The sequence below is a fragment of the Manihot esculenta genome, chromosome 14 (assembly GCF_001659605.2).
Source record: "Manihot esculenta cultivar AM560-2 chromosome 14, M.esculenta_v8, whole genome shotgun sequence".
Classification (NCBI taxonomy): domain Eukaryota; kingdom Viridiplantae; phylum Streptophyta; class Magnoliopsida; order Malpighiales; family Euphorbiaceae; genus Manihot; species Manihot esculenta.
In genome coordinates this window covers 4,986,206-5,010,680 of record NC_035174.2, presented here as the reverse complement: position 1 = coordinate 5,010,680, position 24,475 = coordinate 4,986,206, and the positions used below count along the sequence as shown (strand labels likewise).

The following is a 24,475-nucleotide window of genomic DNA, read 5'->3' as shown; positions in this document are numbered from 1 at the left end:
TAATAAGTTGTTTAATATTTGTAATTAAAACACAGATGAACAAGGGTGAGAATATGGGAGACCCACATTGGAAAGCCAACTTTTATGTTTATGATAATCCTTTTCTTTCCCCTTTTGACTGATCAGCTTTTGCCTTTTAACCTTCATAATTTCATGTGCACTAATGCTTCCAAGGTCCCACTGTCACTGTGCACGTAGAAATCTATACCACAAATCTGGTGAAAAATGCCCCTTTCTGCTTTTAACCATGCATCTGAATAAGTAATTTAGTTATATATCTCTATAGAATAACCAAAACTACATCGGATTCAATAAAGTTGTATTGTTAATGACAAAAAAGAAGGGAAAAAATAAACAATTTGATTAATCAAATATAAAAAGTCCAGTTAAGAGTTTAAGCACAATTGAATATAAAAAGAGAGAGGGGGTTGGGGTGGTGGTGGTTCTTCTTCACTCACTGCCATCTATTTGCCCCTTCGAAAATATTTCTTTACTTCCATTAATGCCGCGAAGAACACCTCGATCTGGCAGCATCTTTCTCTTCTCTCTCTTACTCTCTGTCTCCGCTTATTTAATTGAGTTCTTCCCAACTCATTCACAAAGCTTGCTGTGTCATCTTGATATAGATTAGGCTAAACAAACATCAACCAGTTTCATTAAAGGTGATCGAAGCCATGCAAGACCACCCGATTGGAATTCCTGCTTGTTTCATATCTAGCGGTAACCAGGTAACTGATGATCCTGCCACGGTAACCAGGTCAGGTCAGAGCGTGTTCATGTCTGTTTATCGTACAAAAATGATGGATCAGTGCCGTCTGATCACCATAACATGGTGCAAGAATTTGTTGCTTCATGGCCTATCAGTATCAGTAGAAGGCCCTGAAGGAGAAAACCAGTACACCTGCAAAGTGGAGCTGAAGCCTTGGTACTTTTGGAGGAAACAAGGCTCGAAGCGCTTTATAGTGGATGGTAAAGCTATAGATATCTTCTGGGATCTCAAGGCTGCAAAATTTAATGGTGAAACTGAGCCCCAGTCTGAATATTATGTTGCTGTCGTTTGCAATGAAGAAGTTGTGCTACTTCTGGGTGATCTAAAGAAAGATGCATACAGGAAAACTGGGTGTAGGCCTGCTCTCATTGAACCCATTTTGGTTTGGAGAAAGGAGCACATATTTGGCAAGAAAAAGTTTTCCACAAGGATGAAGTTTCATGAGAAGGGCAGGCTTCATGAGATCTCAATAGAGTGCAAGAACGGAAGTCCGACTAAAAGCAATTCTGCTAATGGGGTTGAGCCAGAATTGGAGATAAGGATTGATGGGCATTTAGCCATTCATGTGAAGCATCTCCAATGGAAGTTTAGAGGTAATCAGTCCTTTAATCTTAATAAGCTAAAAGTAGAAGTGTACTGGGATGTCCATGACTGGTTATTCAGTCCTGGTTTAAGACACGCTTTGTTTATCATTAAGCCAATATTGCCACCCACATCCCATTCCTTGCCAACATCACCCTCATCACAACCATCATCGTCCTTGACATCAACACCAATGTCTTCTCAGACTGGAAGTTCAGGTTCATTAAAGAGACTTAATGCCAGTGCATCATCTGATTTTTGCTTGTTTCTCTATGCTTGGAAAGGTGAATAATAGAGACGAAGAAGCAGCAGCAGCAGCAAGACTGTAATGACCTCAAACGCCATCCAAAAAGAATAAGGTTGTAAAAAGGAAATATGAGGTGTTGGCGTTATGGGCCAGGATATGGATACAGATTGGGGTGACTGGTGAGAGAGAGAGACAGTGGTGATTGGGATGAGAAAGGAAGTGGGACCCAGGAGAGAGGTTGGGAGTTAGTTACAGCTGGGGTTCAACAAGTGGACATAACTGGACAAGACAGATTGTATCACATACAGGACCAATAATGTCATCTCCATCTGTTTTGCACAAAAATTTCTTATTTATTTTCTCTTCTCTTTCCTGATCTGTCCTTGAAATACGAGCAATTTGCCTTTCACATTACCTAAATCTGTCAATTATATGTACGCTCCCTAAATATTATATACAGCAAAAAATCTTGACAAGGTGTTTTCAACAGCTTACTAATGTCTGTATGCGGCAAATTAAACAATGTTGACTGGTGCATGTGATGATAGGTGAACGAAAGGATTTTTTAGTGATGGGAATAACTAATATTGAAAGAATTGATTGTCATTTGTGCTGCACATGAACATAAAAAATCTATAACATCTTTTTTTTTTCACTCTTTCTTTTCAAAAAAAAAAAAAATGAACATTCTTTTTGTGGAAATAAGATCAAAAGTAAATATTCTCTCTCTGTTTTTGATACTGCAGTTTATGCAAAATGTGCTCTCTCCCTGACCTACTGTCAATTTCATGCACTATGATACTAGAAAACATCATAGAACCATTTTTAAGTCGAGGGCGTTAGGTGGTACTAAAATATTAAAATTATTATAGTAATTAGCTGTAATAATATAATAAGGTTAGTATTTCAATCAGGAAAATTGTAATCTTTAATTAAAGTAATTAAGCTGCAAAACAATTTTTTTTTAAAAAGTCATTAGAAAGATGATGTGCCACTAGATGAAAACAATTGAAGCTATGGAAAATTACACAATCTAATCCTTTGGTGTACGAAACAACAGTTTAATTTCTTATTTGATCTAATTCTTGCAATTATTTCACAAGAGTAAGATTTTTCCTCATCAACCAATATGGCTAAGCATTAAATGATGTTGTTGATCATCATTATTAACACCTTTCAACATTATTGCCTCACATAAAATAAAAATAACAATAGAATAAGAATAGCTACATAACCATTTGACCATGACTTCAGAGTATTTATAACTTCATTTAAAAAAAAAATAATAAGGTTTTTACTATGTCAAAAGCTGCAATAAACAAACGATCAGTACAGATATTTTGTCATTATTTACCGAAGCAAACCACTTAGCAAGGAAGAACTTATTCTTTCCGCAAGAGGCATCAGGGTTTGCTGAAAGAATTATTAATAGATGAAGAAAAAAAATCTAACTACTGAACATTGAATTTCAAAGTTTGGTAAGGGTAAATGCTTTTCTACCTACAAACTTAACTGCCACCACCTGGTTGTGGCGTGTCCCAGCCGTTGATTTTTTCGTTTTTCACATCCTTAGAGATGTCTGAATTTTGTACAAAAGCTTCATTGTAATAAACAGAAGAAGCTGATTTCTCTGTTATCCATATGTGCCTTGCTGAGAATGTAGCCTATCCGAGAAGGTAGCCTATCGTTCATCAAGCACAGAAAAAAAAAAAGTACGAATCTAAACAAAAATTATTAACTCAAGTCATAAACGATGTGGGATGGTAGATCTTCTTGTAATTCTATTTTGTCACGTCAGATATAATGGCTAAGTTAGAACTAAACTTTCGAGTAATGGTATTGTGATTTGTTAGTATTTTGGACAGCTCCATTTCATTTGATTAACTCAAATCATTTAATAATTTTTTAGTTAAATTATATAAACTTCGTTAAATACATTTTTCCAATGATGTGGGATGTTGCATTGTAAGTGGAAGAGAAAGCTACAAAAGCACAAGCATGTTCAAGGCAAATAGAGATGTGGATAATTGATAAATGTTCAAGGCAAATGAACGAATTTAATACAATTTTGTATAGCACTATCAAAATACTAAGTATTTGACCCGAATAATATTGTAGTGGAATGAAACGTAGATTGAATCTAAATCAAACCAAATAAGTGAAATAGATTGTACATGTAACGACCCCAAAATGGACCGTCACCGGCGCTAGGATTCAGGTCGGCTTAAGGCCGCCAGAACCCGTAGCAAGCCTGCTATACCCTCTGTGTACCTGTAAATCTCATACATGATCAAACATAAACTGTGAACATAACAATTCTTTTCTCTGTACCAGGGCTTACCCTGTGCATGCACTATCTCAGTACCCAGTACTCTGTACCCCTGACTAGAGCTTGCTCTAGATGGGTTGTCTCATACTTGGTAAGCCTGGTTTTTCACATACTCTATAAACACATATACATATACAGATCATGTACACAACAAAAGATTTACAATACAAACCACTAAGTCAAGCACACATCTAACTGAATATACCACAAGCATATCTCTTTAATATTACATGTCCACTCTAAGCTATTACAAGTCTCTTCTCTTTTTCTGACTTCTGACTTCTTCTGAACATCCCCTGTACACTGTACACTGAACCTGCAAGACTAGGGTTAAGGGAGTGGGATGAGCTCTATAGCCCAGTGAGTAGAATACGAAAACATTTCAATAAAATATGATCTGATGGAATGCATCATAACACAGACAGTCCACATCAAGAGTAAACCTGTCACCACATAGTCCCAGTAAACCGTGCCAGGCCGTAGACTGGGGTCCTGGTCTTCCTGTACCATATATGTATATGTGTATATAACACCTGTACTTACCCTTTGCCAGCATAGACCGTTTGCCTATACCCGCCAGGCCGTAGAATGGGGTCCTGGACTTCCTATACCTGCCAGGCCGTAGAATGGGGTCCTGGACTTCCTATACCTGCCAGGCCGTAGAATGGGGTCCTGGTCTTCCTGTCTGGAACTACTGGATCATTCAGCATTTACCCACACCAATAAGGAAGCGATGCAATGCAACATCTTTATGCATTCTAATGCACTCACCCTATGACATAAATATGATGCATGAGATATGCTAAAAGTAGTTAATGTCTGAATTAAATCAAGAAATCAGTTTAGTTCCACTCACCTCTGGCTCTGGACTGACTCTGCAGGTTCTGTACACTCTGGAGCAGTACTCACTGCTGCTCTCTCTGGGTCCTCTGGTCTGTATAAGCACATAAAGACTCAATATGAGGGACCAAACTATCATAAGCATAACTCTATAACCTCCCCAAGAATCCCCTTAAACTCACTCTAAAACTCAAGCAAAGCATGCAAAAGAAGAGCTGAACAGAACACTTTCGGCGGCAGGTTCGGCGGCCGAATGTCCTCTCCAGAGACGAAACTCAAACACCTTCGGCGGCACCTTCGGCGGCCGAATCCCCCAAACAGAGCCGAACATGCAAAAACACTCGGGGGCAAGCTGTGGCAACCAAGTCACCAAGCAGGAGGTTCGGCGGCCGAATGATCCTTCGGCTGCCGAACCTGAGTTCATCCAGAACTCAGCTTCAACGGCAAACCATCTTTTCCTTCCCTTCAACCACTCAAACCATATATACTCCACCTCCTCAACACACATATACTCATGTATATGATCACAGGGGTCCAAACTTATCTAATAACCCCAAACCACAAATCACACATAACACATAAACATGTATAACTCATCAAAACTATCATTACTAATCTACACATGCATCTCCTTCCATAACTCCCATAAAAACCTTCAGAAAAACATAAAAACATGTTCACGAGCATCACTTACCTCCTGTAACAGGAAGATGAGTGATCTAAACAAAGGAAAATGGCTCAACTCTTCTTCACCCTCACTAACTCTCCAAAGCTCACTTTTGCTTCAAACCCTTCACAATTTGGTAAACGAGCAAACGCCTGCATGAGCTGCTCAAACTGAGCAGATAAAGCATAGGAGACGTGGCCAAGTTTCTGGCAACAAGTTGGACATAACACCTGTCCACAATGCTGACTCAGGATTGCTCAAAAGCTGGCTGACCAACTCAGCTTCGGCTGCCGAATCGCATGCAAAACCATGCAACATTCGGGGGCCGAACCTGAACTTCGGAAGCCAAACATGGGGCACTTTCGGCGGCCGAACTTATCTTCGGCGGCCGAACTTGGCTCCTCTGCCTTGGTTCATTTCAACTCAAAACTAAAGAACTGTAAACCCATAAACCATATCATAACACTTAGAAAACATAACTCCTACCCGTCTATAGAATCCCAACACCCCGGATTCCACCAGACAACAGGAATTCCGGTGCCGGACTCTAACTGGGTATTACATTCTCCCCTCCTTAAGAACATTCGTCCTCGGATGTTCCTAAAACATACAAAAACAAAACACAAGGAGGAAAATAACCTTAAAACAAATATGGATACTGCTGGAGCATAGACTCCCGCGTCTCCCATGTACATTCTTCTAGATTATGGTGGTTCCATAAAACTTTTACCATCGGAATCTCCTTGTTCCTTAGCTGTCTGATCTGCGTGTCCAGAATCCGCACTGGCTGCTCTATATAGGTGAGATCTGCATGAATCTCCACCTCAGGCTCACTCAGAACCTGATTCGGATCTGACACAAACTGTCGAAGCATAGAAACATGAAATACCGGGTGAATCCGATCCATAGAAGCAGGTAAATCCAGCTTATACGACACATTTCCGATCCTCTGCAACACCTCAAAGGGTCCAATGTACCGTGGAGCTAATTTACCTTTCTTCCCAAAACGAACCACTCCTTTCATTGGAGACACTTTCAGCAATACCCAAGTACCCTCCTGAAACTCTAACTGCTTCCTGCGAACGTCTGCATAACTTTTCTGTCTACTCTGAGCTGTTCTGATTCGTTCTCTGATCATGGGCACCATTCTACTGGTAATGTCTACTAACTCTGGCCCTGCAAGAGCCTTCTCTCCTACCTCTTCCCAGCAAACAGGGGATCTGCACTTCCTCCCATACAATGCTTCATAAGGAGCCATCCCGATGCTAGCATGATGACTGTTATTGTAGGCAAACTCCACCAAAGGTAGATGTTGCCTCCAAGAACCGCCAAAGTCTAACACACATAGTCGAAGCATATCCTCTATGGTCTGGATGGTCCTTTCTGACTGTCCATCAGTCTGTGGGTGGAAAGCAGTACTAAAATCTAATCTCGTGCCCATTGCACTTTGCAGACTCCGCCAAAAGCGAGAGGTAAACTGAGGTCCTCTGTCTGAAACTATAGACACTGGAACTCCATGTAATCTCACTATCTCATCCAGATAGACCTGTGCCAGCTTATCCACAGAATAGTTACTCCGTACTGGAAGAAAATGAGCAGATTTCGTGAGTCTGTCCACAATCACCCATATCGAGTCTATCCTGTTGGACACTACTGGTAAACCCACTACAAAATCCATGGCTATGTTCTCCCATTTCCACTCTGGAATCGGTAATGGGTTAAGCATTCCGGCTGGTTTCTGATGCTCTAGTTTCACCCTCTGACAAACCTCACAGGCTGTCACAAACTGCGCCACTTCTTTCTTCATGGCTGGCCACCAATAGACCCTTTTCAGATCCTGATACATCTTGGTGGTTCCTGGGTGAACACTATACCTCGCATTATGAGCTTCCCTCATAATGTCTTCCTTCACACTGCCCCTATCTGGTACACAAAGTCGACTCCCATAGCGAAGGATCCCTTTGCTGTCAAATCTGAACTCTACACTATTGCCTGACTGAACAGTCCTGGCAATTTTCATCAACTCAGGGTCCTCATGCTGTCTCTGAGCTATCTGCTCCAGAAACACAGGTGTCACTCTCATCTGTGCTATCACCGCACCTGTACCAGACAACTCTAGCTGTAATCCCTCGTCAAAGAGCTTATAAAGCTCCATCACAACTGGTCTCCGCTCTGCTGCTATATGGGATAAACTGCCTAGTGACTTCCGGCTTAGGGCGTCTGCGACAACATTCGCCTTACCCGGATGATACTGGATCTTACAATCATAATCACTGAGCAATTCAACCCACCTTCTCTGCCTCAAATTCAGCTCTCTCTGACTTAAGATGTACTGTAAACTCTTGTGATCAGTGAAGATCTCGCATTTAACCCCGTAGAGGTAATGCCGCCACATCTTAAGTGCAAAGATAACTGCTGCCATCTCTAGGTCATGGGTAGGGTAATTCAACTCGTGCTTCTTCAACTGTCTAGAAGCATAAGCTATTACTCTCTCACTCTGCATCAAAACACAACCCAATCCCACTCGAGATGCATCACAGAATACTGTGAAATCCTCATTACTGACAGGCAGAGCTAACACTGGTGCTGTTGTCAATCTCCTCTTGAGCTCCTCAAAGCTCTCTTCACACTGGTCTGACCAGATAAACTTCTGGTTCTTCTGAGTCAACTTGGTCATAGGAGCTGCTATCTTTGAGAAGTTCTGAACGAACCTCCTGTAGTAACCTGCCAGTCCCAGAAAGCTTTTAATCTCAGTCACTGTCATGGGTCTGGGCCAGTTAGCTACAGCTTCTATCTTCTTGGGGTCTACCTCAATACCCTCTGCTGATACCACATGTCCCAAGAAGGCAATGCTCCGTAACCAAAACTCACACTTCGAGAACTTGGCATATAAACCATGCTCTCTCAGTGTCTGCAAAACTATCCTCAGATGCTGGGCATGCTCCTCTGCATCTCTGGAATACACTAAGATATCATCGATAAACACAATGACAAAGTGATCCAGAAACTCACTGAATACCCTGTTCATGAGATCCATAAATGCTGCAGGGGCGTTAGTCAACCCGAACGGCATCACTAAGAACTCATAATGCCCATATCTGGTCCGGAAAGCTGTCTTAGGCACATCTGCCTCTCTGACTCTCAACTGATGATACCCAGATCTCAGATCTATTTTCGAGAAACAACCTGCTCCAGCTAGCTGGTCAAATAGATCATCAATCCGTGGTAAGGGATACCTATTCTTGATAGTGACCTTGTTCAACTGTCTGTAGTCGATACAAAGTCTGAGGGATCCATCCTTCTTTCTAACAAAGAGCACTGGAGCACCCCAAGGTGAGGTACTAGGGCGGATGAAACCCTTATCTACCAAGTCCTGCAACTGCTCTTTCAACTCTGTTAACTCAGCTGGCGCCATCCTGTAGGGAGGAATAGAGATAGGTCTGGTACCTGGCAGTAATTCAATTTCAAACCCTATCTCCCTATCAGGTGGTAGTCCTGGCAAATCGTCTGGGAACACATCGAGAAACTCTCGGACTACTGGTACTGTGGCTGGTTCCCTCACCTGACTGTCTAGCTCTCTCACATGAGCTAGAAACCCCTGACAACCCCTCCTAAGCAAACGACGAGCCTGAAGGGCTGAAATCATACCTCTGGGTGTACCTCTCCTGTCTCCTCTGAAGACACACTCTGACCCATCCTGGTCTCTGAGACTCACTAGCTTCTCTCGACAGTCCAACGTAGCACTATATGCAGATAGCCAATCCATCCCTAGAATGACATCAAAATCTGTCAAGTCTAGAACCACAAGGTCAGCTGGAAGGCATCTACCCTCTATGAATACTGGACTGAAACGACAGACTGACACTGCCACTGATGGGTCACATCTAGGTCCACTGACCCAGAGAGGATACTCTAACTCAGAACTGATCAAACCCAACCTCTCTATGGCTCTCGAAGCAATAAAGGAATGAGAAGCACCGGGGTCCATCAAAGCATACACATCTGAACACCCAATGATGAGATTACCTGACACCACTGTGTTCGACGTGTTAGCCTCCTCCTGTGTCATTGTGAAAATCCGTGCTGGGGCTACCGGATTTCCACCTCGGGAACCTGCTGCTGAAGTAGAGGCTGCCCCTCTCCCTCTACCTCTGCCACTACTCTGAGGCATGGCTGGAGCCACTGGCTGCCCTACTGGCTGTGCTACACTGCCTGAACTCATCTGCTGGGAAGGTGCCCCAAAAGTCACCTGAGGACACTCTCGAGCAAAATGCCCCACCTGTCCACATCTAAAACAGGCTGAAGATCCCAACTGACAAGCTCCTCTGTGTGGTCGTCCACATCTCCTACATGCTGGAATAGCTGTGCCAGAGCTTGAGCCACTACCCATTCCCAGACCAGACTTGACTTTACTCCAGAACCTACTCTTTGTTCCTTTTGTCTTATCCCATCTTTTGCTATCTGAGGTGCCTGAACTGGGGGCCTTAGAACCCGAAGCCTGTGCCTGAGACTGTTTTTGAATCTTGGCACTAGCTTCCATCTTTCTAGCTGCATCCACAATAGAGTGGAAACTCTCCTTTTCTGCTGGAAGGATCAAAGAAGAATACCTGGGATGTAGTCTCATGGTATATCTTCTAGCTTTCTTCTGATCAGTATCATAGGCCTGACCCACGTACTGAAGCAAATCTAGGAACTTATCCGTAAACTCATCAACCGTCATCTCATCTGTTTGTCTTAACTGCTCAAACTCTATTAGCTTCATCTCCCTGGAGCTATCAGGAAAAGCCCATCCTGCAAACTTATTAGCAAACTCTCCCCACGACATACTGTTCATTCTAGGCTCAATATAGTTTCTGAACCATTCCCGAGCCTTTCTACACTTTAGTGTAAATCCCGCCATCTCAATGGCTCTACTACCATCCGCACCCAACTCATCAGTAATCATTTTCACACATCTCAGATACTCAAATGGATCATCTCCTGTATTAAACTTCGGAGCATCTAATTTAAGGTACTCAGTCATCTGCACCTTACTCCCAGATGAACTAGGTGGAGGTATTTGTACACCAGGGACTACTGGTTCTGTTTGTGGTGGTGGAGGTACTGGTTCATTTATTTCTGGGTGTGCTGCACTTGGATGGATAGGGGAGGATGGATACATAGGATATTGAGGATATGGGGGATATAATGGGTAATAATAAGGATATGGCATATATGGCATAGATGTAGGATATGGGTCAAATCGAGAGTACTCCGACATACCTTCCATCGGATACTCTGGATCTTGGGAAACAGCTGGATAATCAAACCCTGAGGCCTGAACACCTCCCAGAGATTCTCCCATACCTTCATCCATAGACGGATCAGTCTCCATGGCCTCCCTCCCTTCCTCTGATCTACCTCCTCTAACTATCCCTCTTCGGCTCTCGTCTACAGACCTTCTAGGGTCTATTGACATGCCTTCCCTGCTAGATCTCTGAGACCTTGCCCTTGGCAATGCAGGAGGACGAGCAGCGAATCCCTCACTATCTGATGGGACTCCAGTCAATCGAGCTGATCGACGAGTTCCTCGCATCTTAACTCTGAAAAACAACACATACTTTAGCGTATCAGCACAGAAACATATAGCTCAATCAGAATACACATGCACATTGCATAGAATCAAAAAGACAGGACTCCACATCCTATCCTAGTGGACATGATTCCCTATTGTGCTTGATCAACTGTTCTCTATGAGCCCGACACTCTCTCTATAGGTCCGATCATGTGAACCTAGGGCTCTGATACCAATCTGTAACGACCCCAAAATGGACCGTCACCGGCGCTAGGATTCAGGTCGGCTTAAGGCCGCCAGAACCCGTAGCAAGCCTGCTATACCCTCTGTGTACCTGTAAATCTCATACATGATCAAACATAAATTGTGAACATAACAATTCTTTTCTCTGTACCATGGCTTACCCTGTGCATGCACTATCTCAGTACCCAGTACTCTGTACCCCTGACTAGAGCTTGCTCTAGATGGGTTGTCTCATACTTGGTAAGCCTGGTTTTTCACATACTCTATAAACACATATACATATACAGATCATGTACACAACAAAAGATTTACAATACAAACCACTAAGTCAAGCACACATCTAACTGAATATACCACAAGCATATCTCTTTAATATTACATGTCCACTCTAAGCTATTACAAGTCTCTTCTCTTTTTCTGACTTCTGACTTCTTCTGAACATCCCCTGTACACTGTACACTGAACCTGCAAGACTGGGGTTAAGGGAGTGGGATGAGCTCTATAGCCCAGTGAGTAGAATACGAAAACATTTCAATAAAATATGATATGATGGAATGCATCATAACACAGACAGTCCACATCAAGAGTAAACCTGTCACCACATAGTCCCAGTAAACCGTGCCAGGCCGTAGACTGGGGTCCTGGTCTTCCTGTACCATATATGTATATGTGTATATAACACCTGTACTTACCCTTTGCCAGCATAGACCGTTTGCCTATACCCGCCAGGCCGTAGAATGGGGTCCTGGACTTCCTATACCTGCCAGGCCGTAGAATGGGGTCCTGGTCTTCCTGTCTGGAACTACTGGATCATTCAGCATTTACCCACACCAATAAGGAAGCTATGCAATGCAACATCTTTATGCATTCTAATGCACTCACCCTATGACATAAATATGATGCATGAAATATGCTAAAAGTAGTTAATGTCTGAATTAAATCAAGGAATCAGTTTAGTTCCACTCACCTCTGGCTCTGGACTGACTCTGCAGGTTCTGTACACTCTGGAGCAGTACTCACTGCTGCTCTCTCTGGTTCCTCTGGTCTGTATAAGCACATAAAGACTCAATATGAGGGACCAAACTATCATAAGCATAACTCTATAACCTCCCCAAGAATCCCCTTAAACTCACTCTAAAACTCAAGCAAAGCATGCAAAAGAAGAGCTGAACAGGACACTTTCGGCGGCAGGTTCGGCGGCCGAATGTCCTCTCCAGAGACGAAACTCAAACACCTTCGGCGGCACCTTCGGCGGCCGAATCCCCCAAACAGAGCCGAACATGCAAAAACACTCGGGGGCAAGCTGTGGCAACCAAGTCACCAAGCAGGAGGTTCGGCGGCCGAATGATCCTTCGGCTGCCGAACCTGAGTTCATCCAGAACTCAGCTTCAACGGCAAACCATCTTTTCCTTCCCTTCAACCACTCAAACCATATATACTCCACCTCCTCAACACACATATACTCATGTATATGATCACAGGGGTCCAAACTTATCTAATAACCCCAAACCACAAATCACACATAACACATAAACATGTATAACTCATCAAAACTATCATTACTAATCTACACATGCATCTCCTTCCATAACTCCCATAAAAACCTTCAGAAAAACATAAAAACATGTTCACGAGCATCACTTACCTCCTGTAACAGGAAGATGAGTGATCTAAACAAAGGAAAACGGCTCAACTCTTCTTCACCCTCACTAACTCTCCAAAGCTCACTTTTGCTTCAAACCCTTCACAATTTGGTAAACGAGCAAACGCCTGCATGAGCTGCTCAAACTGAGCAGATAAAGCATAGGAGACGTGGCCAAGTTTCTGGCAACAAGTTGGACATAACACCTGTCCACAATGCTGACTCAGGATTGCTCAAAAGCTGGCTGACCAACTCAGCTTCGGCTGCCGAATCGCATGCAAAACCATGCAACATTCGGGGGCCGAACCTGAACTTCGGAAGCCAAACATGGGGCACTTTCGGCGGCCGAACTTATCTTCGGCGGCCGAACTTGGCTCCTCTGCCTTGGTTCATTTCAACTCAAAACTAAAGAACTGTAAACCCATAAACCATATCATAACACTTAGAAAACATAACTCCTACCCGTCTATAGAATCCCAACACCCCGGATTCCACCAGACAACAGGAATTCCGGTGCCGGACTCTAACCGGGTATTACAGTACATGCTAACCAAATGATTGAATTATACTGATGGAGTGCCATCATTGTCATACAAACATGGTGTTTGAATCCTAATCCCATACAAACTCTTCTGCTATAATTTCAATGGCCAGACTCAAACATCTATTTCAAACAAGAGTCTATATTCAGAGAATATTGGCCTTATGAGGAATCCTAACAGGGATTTGACACCATATATAAACAGGAGGGGCCATATTACAACCTAATACACTTGATCAATTACTATAGTAAAACCATTATACATGCAATAGTTGAATTATAAAATTTCCCCTACTTTACTAACTTAAACTTTGGAATGGTTGCACTAGCCAGCCAATCTGCTGCTGTTGGTTCAAACTCAGCTAAGGAGCATAATACCCAAAGAAATTATCCATGTACTAGATTAAGTCTTGAGTGTCAACTTCATGCTACATGGTCATTCAACCTTCTTCTATATCCTTTTGTTTTTATTTATCAAAAAATAATTCAGAAAGAAGGAATAGGTTTCTAATCATTGAAAGTTGATTTGATTAATTAGTCTAACTAAAAATTTCACTAATCAATTAATTAGTCTAACTAAAATTTTCACTAATCAAATTGAATTTTGCTGCCTTCATGAGGCTATTTCAAGCACATATATTGTAAATTAATACAGCCAACTTCAATTAACTAGACAAAATGAAATACATAAATTACATAAATTGCTCCTAATTCATTAAATTACTCTAATGATTGATCAATAATTCATTTGGTTAGAATCTATGTACTACAAAGACCTGGCAATCTAGTGATCATAAGCAAACTTTTGCCAATATCACATAATCCTATTAGTTTGTAAAAGAAGAAATTGTCTCTTTGATCTTGCATTACTAAATACAGATAATTAGTGAAATAGTCCCGACCCAAACTGACCCAAATAACTTTTGACCCACCTTTCACTTAATCTAAAATAGTTAACCCAAGTTATTTAATAGTTTCGTGCTAGCTATTATATACAATTTCGATTTTCTATAATCTCCGTGTCACAGCTTCCGCAGCGGAAGCATATGGCTGACCGTTATAATTAGACAACAATAAATTAAGTAATATAATGTTTTGGAGAAGCAGATGAATTCATTTGATAATTGGGGGGCGCTTGTCATTGATAATTTAGTAGATGCATTTAAATTTTATGTATCTAAAAGGAAACCTACAAGCTGTATTATAGGGAGGCAAACCTCTTTCAATACAATAGAGCTTTGATATGATTTACTAAAAGTTTTGAGCACTAGGGTTCCAACCACAAGGATGGTTGATTTTCCTGCCACAATAATTAGGCTCTCTAAATCTACCTAAATCAAAATAGCAATTACAAAGTGGTAGTAATCTTTTAAAAATGAAGTTTCTGATGATAATTTCTTTAGCCCACTTGAGAAACCAACAACAGCAAATATTAGTCGTGCACTCTTTAAACAAAGAAACGCAAATGGCATGTCAAAAGTAATTCTGAAGTACCTTCTAAAGGATATTATAAAGAAATGTATTTTATTATAATTGAATGTAGCTCAGTATATCAATGAGCTAAATTACACAGCTTTAAATAAGTAGAAAAACAACCATAGTAGCAAATAAACAGGAGAAAATAATTGAACTAACTTAGGCAATCAAACTCATCACTCGCAGAATCATAACCACTTAGACACATTCAAAGTAAAACATATTTACAAAAATACACCTTATCACTCCAATGCTCTAGCACACGGCAATCACCTTATTACTCCAGAGGGATGAACACATCCTTATAACTCCTTAAGCTATTATCCCCCCTCAAACTTTGTCGGGGCTGAAGACAAAGTTTGTGTCGAAATTGAGCCAGGCGAGCTTTAGTCATTGACTTAGTAAATATGTCAGCCAGTTGGAAAGTGGACGGAATGTGCTTAGTGATTAAGACCCCTTGAGCAACTCGTTCTCTCACATAATGATAGTCCAAAGCTATGTGTTTGCTACGGGCATGAAGAACCGGATTAACAGTCAAATATAAAGCACTTAAGTTATCACCATAAAGTATAGGTGGATTACGTTGAGGAACTCGTAAATCATCCAACAGATATCCTAACCAAGTTAGCTCTGCGGCGGCATGAGCCATAGCTCGATACTCTGCCTCGGTGCTGGAACGGGCAACAGTAGTCTGTTTCTTGGCACACCAAGAAACAATATTAGACCCTAGAAAAGTGCAGTAACCAGTTGTGAAATGTCTTGTCATCTGACAGCCGGCCCAGTCTGCATCAGAAAAAGCAGAAAGAGCAAGTGACGTATCTGCTGTAAGAGAAAGACCTAAGTCAAGAGTGCCTTTTAAATAACGTAAAATACGGCGAACATATTTGAGGTGGGACATGTGAGGAGAGTGCATAAATTGGGAAACATAATTAACACTAAAAGAAACGTCTGGACGGGTAAGCGTGAGATACTGCAATGACCCTACAAGCACACAAAAATAACTTGAATCATCAACAAGTGTGTCAATGGATGTAGACACCGATTTTTGGACCAATGGCGTGGGCATAGGCTGGCATTCTAGCATTTGAGCACGCTCCAAAATGGAATAGGCATAATGAGTCTGGGATAGATGAAGTCCAGTGGTTGTGGATTAAACCTGAATGCCCAAGAAGTGATGTAAAGGACCAAGATCTTTCATAGAAAATTCTGAATTTAAAACCTGCAAAAATGACTGAACAAGAGTACTGGAAGAGCCTGTAAGAAGCATATCGTCAACATAAATTAGAAGAATTAAAGTACCAGCTGCCGAATGGAAAACAAATAGAGAAGGATCTGCAAGACTACAATAAAACCCATATTTCAGTAAAAAAACACTCAGTCTATCAAACCAGGCACGCGGCGCCTGTTTCAATCCATAAAGAGCTCGTTGGAGCTTACAAACATAGGAAGGATTATTAGAATCAATCATTCCTGGTGGCTGTTCCATATAAATATTCTCAGAAATAAATCCATGCAAGAAAGCATTTTTCACATCTAACTGACGAATAGGCCAATGCCTGACCAACGCAACAGTTAAAACCAAACGAATTGTGCCCGGTTTAATAACAGGTGAAAACGTTTCAGTGTAATCTACACCGTCTAGTTGATGAAACCCTTTAGCAACAAGACGGGCCTTTAACCTATCTAAAGTGCCATCTGGTTTCAACTTAGCTTTATACACCCATTTACACCCTATAACATGCAAATCAGATGTACGGGGAACCAAAGTCCAAGTCTTATTTCTAGTCAAGGCATTAAATTCATCAAGCATAGCATTTTTCCAACCATTATGAGCAAGAGCATGTTTAACATTTTTTAGTTCAGGCAGAATAACAGAAGACATAGTAACATTCAAAGCATATCGTGGATTGGGTTTAACAATACCTGATTTTGAACGAGTAATCATAGAATGATTAGGTGTTATATCCTCAACATGCTCCTCAGGTACATTAATTTCAGCTAAAGAAGAATTACCTGCTCCTGCACTAACCGAATCACCTATGTGTAGAACCTCTAAAGACTACTCCTGTTGTGCACTAGATTCAATCATGTGCTGATCCGTGATGGGTTGATCATGGAGCAACGGAGCGGCAATAGGAAGCTCCTCTGGTTCCTGGTCTTGAATCAACTCGGCTTCTGGTTGTTCTGCAAATACCCCAACTGCAGAAAACTGATCGGCTAGTACATCTGAAGTATAAGGCAGAACGTGGTCTGTTAATTGGTGTTGAGATGTTGTAGATGAACCAGCTTCCTGAGCTGCTGCTGGTACAACAGCAGTTTGGTCCGTTTGCAAGGGCTGTCCAGCAGACACAGCAGTGGCTGTTTGTTGAGCAGCTAGTGGGTCAGCTGGTGACTGTAACACTACTGCTGACTGTGTGCCTGCTGCTGGCGGGGGCAGCACATCAGACTCTTCTTCACACGGCAAAATACCTGCTACATCAACAGCTGAAATAAATGGTGCACATTCCTGTAAACTAAGAGAAGAATCAGTTACATTAGTTTGGGTATTTAAACCAGAACAATTAGGTAGCCAAGAATTCATAATTTTAAGAGCAAAGGATTTATCAAAAGATGACGACTTGAAAGGAAAAACTGCCTCATCAAAACTTACATGACGGCTTATGATAAATGTTTTAGTTCTAGGGTTAAAGCATTTATAACCTTTGTGTTTTTCACTGTAACCAACAAAAACACATAAGCAAGATTTTGGATCAAACTTATGACTTCTAGAATCCCAAATGTATGGAAAGCACTTCGAACCAAAGACCCGTAATGAACTATAATCAAAATGGAATCCATGTAGCATATAAAATGGTGTCTCATTGCCCAACACAGTAGTAGGTAACCTATTCAAAAGAAAGACAGCAGTCTGAAAAGCCTCTACCCACATACATAACGGCATATGGCTATGGTACATCATAATTAAACCTAGTTCACGTATTACTCAATGTCGCCGTTCAACGACACCTGTTTGTTCAGGAGTATATGGACATGAAATGTGATGTTTTATGCCATGTGCAAGAAAATGAGAAGACAAAGCATTATTAACAAACTCACCTCCTCCATCGGAATGAAAAACTTTAATTCGCTTCCCAAATTGTCGAAATATAAATTGTTCAAATGCTAAATAAGTAACAAAGAAATCAGATTTCTTCTTTAAAGGAACTATCCAAGAATATTTTGAAAAGTCATCAACAAAACATGCATAAAACTTAAACTTAGAAAAAGAAATTACAGGGGTTGGTCCCCATAGATCACAATGAATCTTATCAAAACTAGATGAACTAGTATGTTCTGAAGAATTAAAAGGAAACTTACTCAATTTGCCTAACTGGCAACTATCACACAAAAACTTAGATTGCAATGAACCTTTTACATCAACTAGATTTTTATTAAATAAAACTGAAACTGCAGAAGCTTGTGGGTGTCCTAATCGTTGATGTCAAATCTCAGTGGTACCAGTCCTAAACCGATTCGAGAAATAAGCTGTAGGTACTCCAGACAACGTATACAAATTACGCCTCCTTGGTCCTGTTAAGAGCACCTGTCCCGTTTCCCGATCCTTTACATTAACAGACACGGTAGAGAATTCACAGTTTACAGGATATTCATCAGTCAGTTGGCTAATGGATAACAAGTTCTGTTTTAAATCAGGAACAGATAACACATTAGAGATAGGCAAATTATATTTTTGATTTAAACAGGTTGTACCTACACCATCAATTGGCAGGAAGGTACCATCCCCTATCATAATCGAATCAGGTCCATCATACTTATCAATATTTTTTAGAAGAAGTTTGTTACCTGTCATGTGATCAGACGCGCCCGAATCAGCTACCCAGTCCGTTTCCACGACTCCATTGTTAAGCGTGAGAGCTGCAAGGGCTTGTGGAGGATCTTCACGTTGTGCTTTAGATATCCACCAGCAGATTTTGGCTATATGCCCCTTTTTGCCACAGTATTGGCAAATTTCATCCTTATAAAGTTCCCGTTCAGCGGGAGTCATTCTTCACTGACCAGGTGGTGGAGGGCGACGTTGAGAGGAGTATGATCCTCTGTTCTGACCCTGTCCTCGAGTTTGTTGGGCCTGAAACCCCCGTCCATGAGAATCGAAATTGTTGCGTCGATTCGAACTGGAATTGGCTTGTTTCTGTTGATTACCATAAAAGGCAACATGCGCGATCTGGTCAAGCGCAGAATCCGACTGATTGGAGAACCAACTTCGCCTCTGATCCAGATTTTTTAATTGGGAAACCAGCTCGTTGTAACTTGGCCGTGGTGGTTTGAGCATGGTGGTGGTGAAGGTCTCATATTGCGGACCTAAACTTGTGAGAAGACAGAAGATCTTTTCATCGTCTGGAACTTTCTTCCCGATTGCAGCCAGATTATCACAAATCTCCTTAAACAAGCGTAAGTGCTCTGTGATTGTTTTATTTTCATCTTTTCGAAAATAAGTTAGCTGTTGGCATAGGGTAAATACCCTTTCTTGTGAATCTTGTGCATAGCCCTCTTTTAATGCACTCCAAACAGCACACACAGTTTCTAGCCCAATGACAAGTCCCAGAGATTCTTCGCTAAGGGTTCCGTAGATCCACCCTCGAAGCAATCGGTCGGACTTTTGCTATGTCTTAAATTCATTTGACTGCTGTGGTTGATAATTTTCTGGAATTGGTGTTGGAGGAGGAGTGAATTTCTGATCTGCTGGAAATTCCGCCACTAAATGATCGGATAATTCTTGACTCTCAGCTAAACTCAACACATGTTCTCTCCAAAGTTGGTAATTGGTTTGTTTCAACTTTAGTGTAACGAAATTCGCTACATTCAAGGTAGAAGAAGCCATGGTGAGTGGACAGAAAGAAAAGAAAAAAAGAGCGATACTTTTGCTCTTTCAGGCTCTGATACCAAAAGGATATTATAAAGAAATGTATTTTATTATAATTGAATGTAGCTCAGTATATCAATGAGCTAAATTACACAGCTTTAAATAAGTAGAAAAACAACCATAGTAGCAAATAAACAGGAGAAAATAACTGAACTAACTTAGGCAATCAAACTCATCACTCGCAGAATCATAACCACTTAGACACATTCAAAGTAAAACATATTTACAAAAATACACCTTATCACTCCAATGTTCTAGCACACGGCAATCACCTTATTACTCCAGAGGGATGAACACATCCTTATAACTCCTTAAGCTATTACCTTCAACAAATAGTAGGGATAGAATATCCCTGAAAATTTAATTATTCAAATTCAAATTCGATTTTTATCTTTAACCCGATTAAAAATCTAAATTTATTTCAAATTCGATTATTATTATCCGAATAAAATTCGAATATTTAATTAATAATTTATATAAAAAAATATTTTTCATTAATAATTTTTATTTAAAAAATTTAAAATTTTTAAAAAATATTTAAATTTTATTTTTTAAAACAAATATATAAAAAAACTATAAATATTATTGTAAAATATATATATTTTTATATTAAATTAATTATTTATATAAACAGGTGTAGGTAATCGATATTCTATAAATAAATAAAACGCGATCTGAACTTACAACGGATATTATTTTTTAAAATCGAATCCGTTCGAAATCCGATTATAACTATTCGATTTAACTTATTAAATTTTCGTCAAATAGGATACCAAAAATATCCTACTCCATTGCGGCTTAAGGCCACCATGGGGAAGAGTCAAGATGCCCGCCTTTACTTTCGCATTTTCCTGCTTCATAAAAACGAGGCCTAAACGAGACAGGCTGCCTAAAAGGACCAACAACAAAAACAATTCAACATACAAGCCCAGTCCATCCAGCAGACTACAATGAATTCAAAAACGGAACTGGAGACAGGCTGCCCAAAAGAACCAGCTACAAAAACAATTCAAAATACAAGCCCAGTCCATCCAGCCAACTACAATGAATTCAAAAACAGAAGTGTAAATGGATTTAAATTCAAAACACAAGCCTAGCCCATAAAGACGCATATGGACTCTAGAACTAAAGCGCTCGTGTCTATTAGTAGTTTAATTTATTTGGTTTTTTGACAAAAAAAATTTTTATTTCATTTCTTTCATAATAACACAAAGAAAAATATAAATTTTTGAAAACCTATAGACTTGAATTCATTGTATTCACTCTCACACGGTCCTAGCAATTCCAACCCTAAAAATCAGCTCGCGTGCAGTACTTAACTTAATTCATCGAATTAAATCAATTTTAACTTAATCAATCGAATTAAATCAGTCTTTTCTTCAAAATCCCAATAAATAAAAAGATTATATTTTAAACTCTATTATTTTTTAATTAAATTTTTTTTAAAAAAAATCCCTTTTTTGACATCAATACTCCAATAGTCAAATTTAATAGCAAAGTTCTAATCCCTTTGTAAAAGGGTTGTAAATTGCAATGTCGTCAACTGTGAATTAATTAATAGGTTAATTGCCTAAGGATAAACTCAACACATTCACAATCAACTTATTACATCTATACAAACCATTAGTTCTCCTCTAATATCATTTTAACTTGACCTATCATGATTGATTTTCTATTTCTTGCTTCACATTATTTTTTTAAATAAATTTAATATAAATTAAAAAAAATAAATTAAATCAATTTCAATTTAAATATTGAATGGAATTAATTCTCCATAATGCAAATTTAGACTAATTCAAGTATTGAAACTGGTTTTAAACCTATTTTACTTTAATAAAAATAGTTTTGAGTGATAATAATTAAATATGCCAAAAATAAAAATTCACTAGATTTTTTTTATTTAATAGAATAGATAGTTTATCTCATAATTTTTTAGTATAGCTAATAAAATTAAATAATCTCAATCTCACATATTCGTTATATTTATAAACTTTTAACAACTATACCAATTAAATTTGGTTGGTGAAAAAGTTTGTTGAGAAATTTTTGAATTTGCCTTTTAAAATAAAATTAATGTTTAAAGGATAAAAAATGGCACTTGACACTTTATTTTATATTTTATTTTTAAAATTATGAATTCGTATATAAAATAAAAATATAATTGTTTATAAAGATTATAATTGTTATATTCTAAAGGCATGTCTCTGTTAGCTTGATCACTGTTTATGTTAATACTGATTAGATTATTTGATATAATTCATCTTTATTAAATTCATCTCTTATTTACTATTTATTTCTGAACGATTAAATTTATAAAGGATTTATATAATTTCATTGGGTTTGTATTAATTTTAAAATGAATCTGTCATGTTTCCAAACCACAATATAATAGGAATATAATTTCTTAAAATACAATCTGATGCAAAATATTTAATCTTGAATTTTATGATAAATTTAGATTTATCTTAATTTTTGTTGTGAATGTCTGGAGAAACACAATAGTCTTTCGAAAAGAAAATTTTAAAGCGCACCAATAACTTAACGGATAAATTGATAAGTCGAATAGTCCTGACCCACCAAGCGAAACCAGTAGTTTATTGATCTCGACCGATTAAAGATAAAGTTTCATTAAAAAGCGTTTCCACGTAGTAGAACCTCCTCATAAAATATAAAATTTTAATTAAGCTGATCATGAGCCGCCATCTAGTCGTTTAAGAAAATATTTTTAGTAATTTTTAAAAGTATGACAAGAGTTACAAGTCTGTAATAAAATTGAAGGCGAATCAATTTTATAATTTTATAATTTTTTAAATTTTTTATATTATAATTTTTTCTTGATCCACCAAGCGAAACCAATAGGTTTTTTGTCACTACCAACTAAAGATAAATTTTCATTAAAGAGCGTTTCCACTTAGTTAGGACCGGCTAAAGATAAAGTTTCATTAAATAGCGTTTCCACGTGTTAGAACCTCTTCAGACTGATCATGAGTCGCCATCTAGTCGTTTAAGAGAATATTTTTAGTAACTTTTAAAAGTATGATAAGAGTTGCAAGTCTGTAATAAAGTTCAAGACAAAAAATTCATCGTTTAGGATCAATTTTATAATTTTTTATATTATAATTTTTTCATAATTTTTTATATTATAATTTTTTTTCTAATTCACCAAGTCAAACCAGTAGTTTTTTTTGTCACGACTGGCTAAAGATAAAATTTCATTAAAAAACGTTTCTACTTAGTTACACCGGCTAAAGATAAAGTTTCATTAAAGAGTATTTCCACATGGCCGCCATCTAGCCGTTTAAGATAATATTTTTAGTGATTTTTAAAACCATGACAAGAGTTGCAAGTCTGTAATAAAGTTCAAAGCAAAAAATTTATTGTTTAGACATCAATTTTATAATTTTATTATTTTTATAAATTTTTTTATAATTTTTTATATTATAATTTTTTCTTGACCCACTAAGTAAAACCGGTAGTTTCTTGATCACAATCAACTAAAGATAAAATTTATTGATCACGATAAGCTAAAGGTAAAGTTTCATTAAAGAGCATTTTAACGTGGTAGAACCTCATTAGAAAATATAAAATTTTCATGAGGCTGATCATGAGCCGCCATCTAGTTATTTAAGAGAATATTTTTAGTAACCTTTATAAGTATGATAAGGTTTCAAGTCTGTAATAAAGTTTTATGGCGAAAAATTTATCATTTAGGAATCAATTTTATAATTTTATTAATTTTTAAAATTTTTTTATAATTTTTTATATTATAATTTTTTCCTGATCCACCAAGCGAAACAAGTAGTTTCTTAATTATTACTAGCTAAAAATAAAATTTCATTAAAGAGTATTTCCACTTGGTCACGATCCGCTAAAGATAAAATTTCATTAAAGAGCGTTTCCGCCTGATAGAACCTTCTCGGATAGTATAAAATTTTCATAAGGCTCTCCATCTAGTCATTTAAAAGAATATTTTTAGTGACATTTAAAAATATGACAGGAGTTGTAAGTCTATAATAAAGTTTTCGGAGAAAAATTCAACGTTTAAACATTAATTTTATAATTTTATTATTTTCTTAAATTTTTTCATAATTTTTTATTATGAATAAATATTTTTTTAATCGTTTCAAATGCTTTTTAATTTTTTAAAAATTTAATAAAAAAATTTAATTTTTAATATTTTAATTTTTAAATTTTATTTTAATCAAACATTATTAATTAAAAAGAATAATAATTTAATTTTTTAAAAAATAATTATTTTACGTAGAAAGTATTTTTCTGTTATTTTTATTATTTAATTCAACAATAATAATTCTTTATTTTTTATAATAAATAAACCCAAAATGAAGGCTCTATTTGTATTTAAACTTTATATAATTGTTAACATGCGTCTGTTTAAAATAAAAATAAATCATTATTATAAGTAAAATATGAAAAATAAATAAAATCCAATTCATATTTCAAACATTAAAAATTTAATTAAATTTAATGAGTTTCTGAATTAGAGTTGTCATGGCTTCCACACTTGGAAGTTGAAGCACGATAGTTTTTAATTTTATGCCATTTGTATTTCCGTACAATATAATATAAGTGGATCCGTAGCTTTTCGTCCGATTATGTAGCTCTGCTTCTTCTCTGACTTTGCTTTGCTTTGCTTTCTTCTTTGT

The 24,475-nt window shown here is 38.3% G+C and overlaps 1 protein-coding gene across 1 annotated transcript; it reads left to right on the top strand.

The window, feature by feature from the left end:
* The first annotated feature begins 418 nt into the window (after positions 1–418).
* LOC110631159 lies at positions 419–2,085 on the top strand. The gene is made up of 2 exons (XM_021778892.2): positions 419–1,362; positions 1,636–2,085. Exons 1-2 carry the CDS (start codon positions 675–677, stop codon positions 1,641–1,643), a joined length of 696 nt encoding a protein of 231 aa, XP_021634584.1. The 5' UTR covers positions 419–674; the 3' UTR covers positions 1,644–2,085.
* The last annotated feature ends 22,390 nt before the right edge of the window (positions 2,086–24,475 follow it).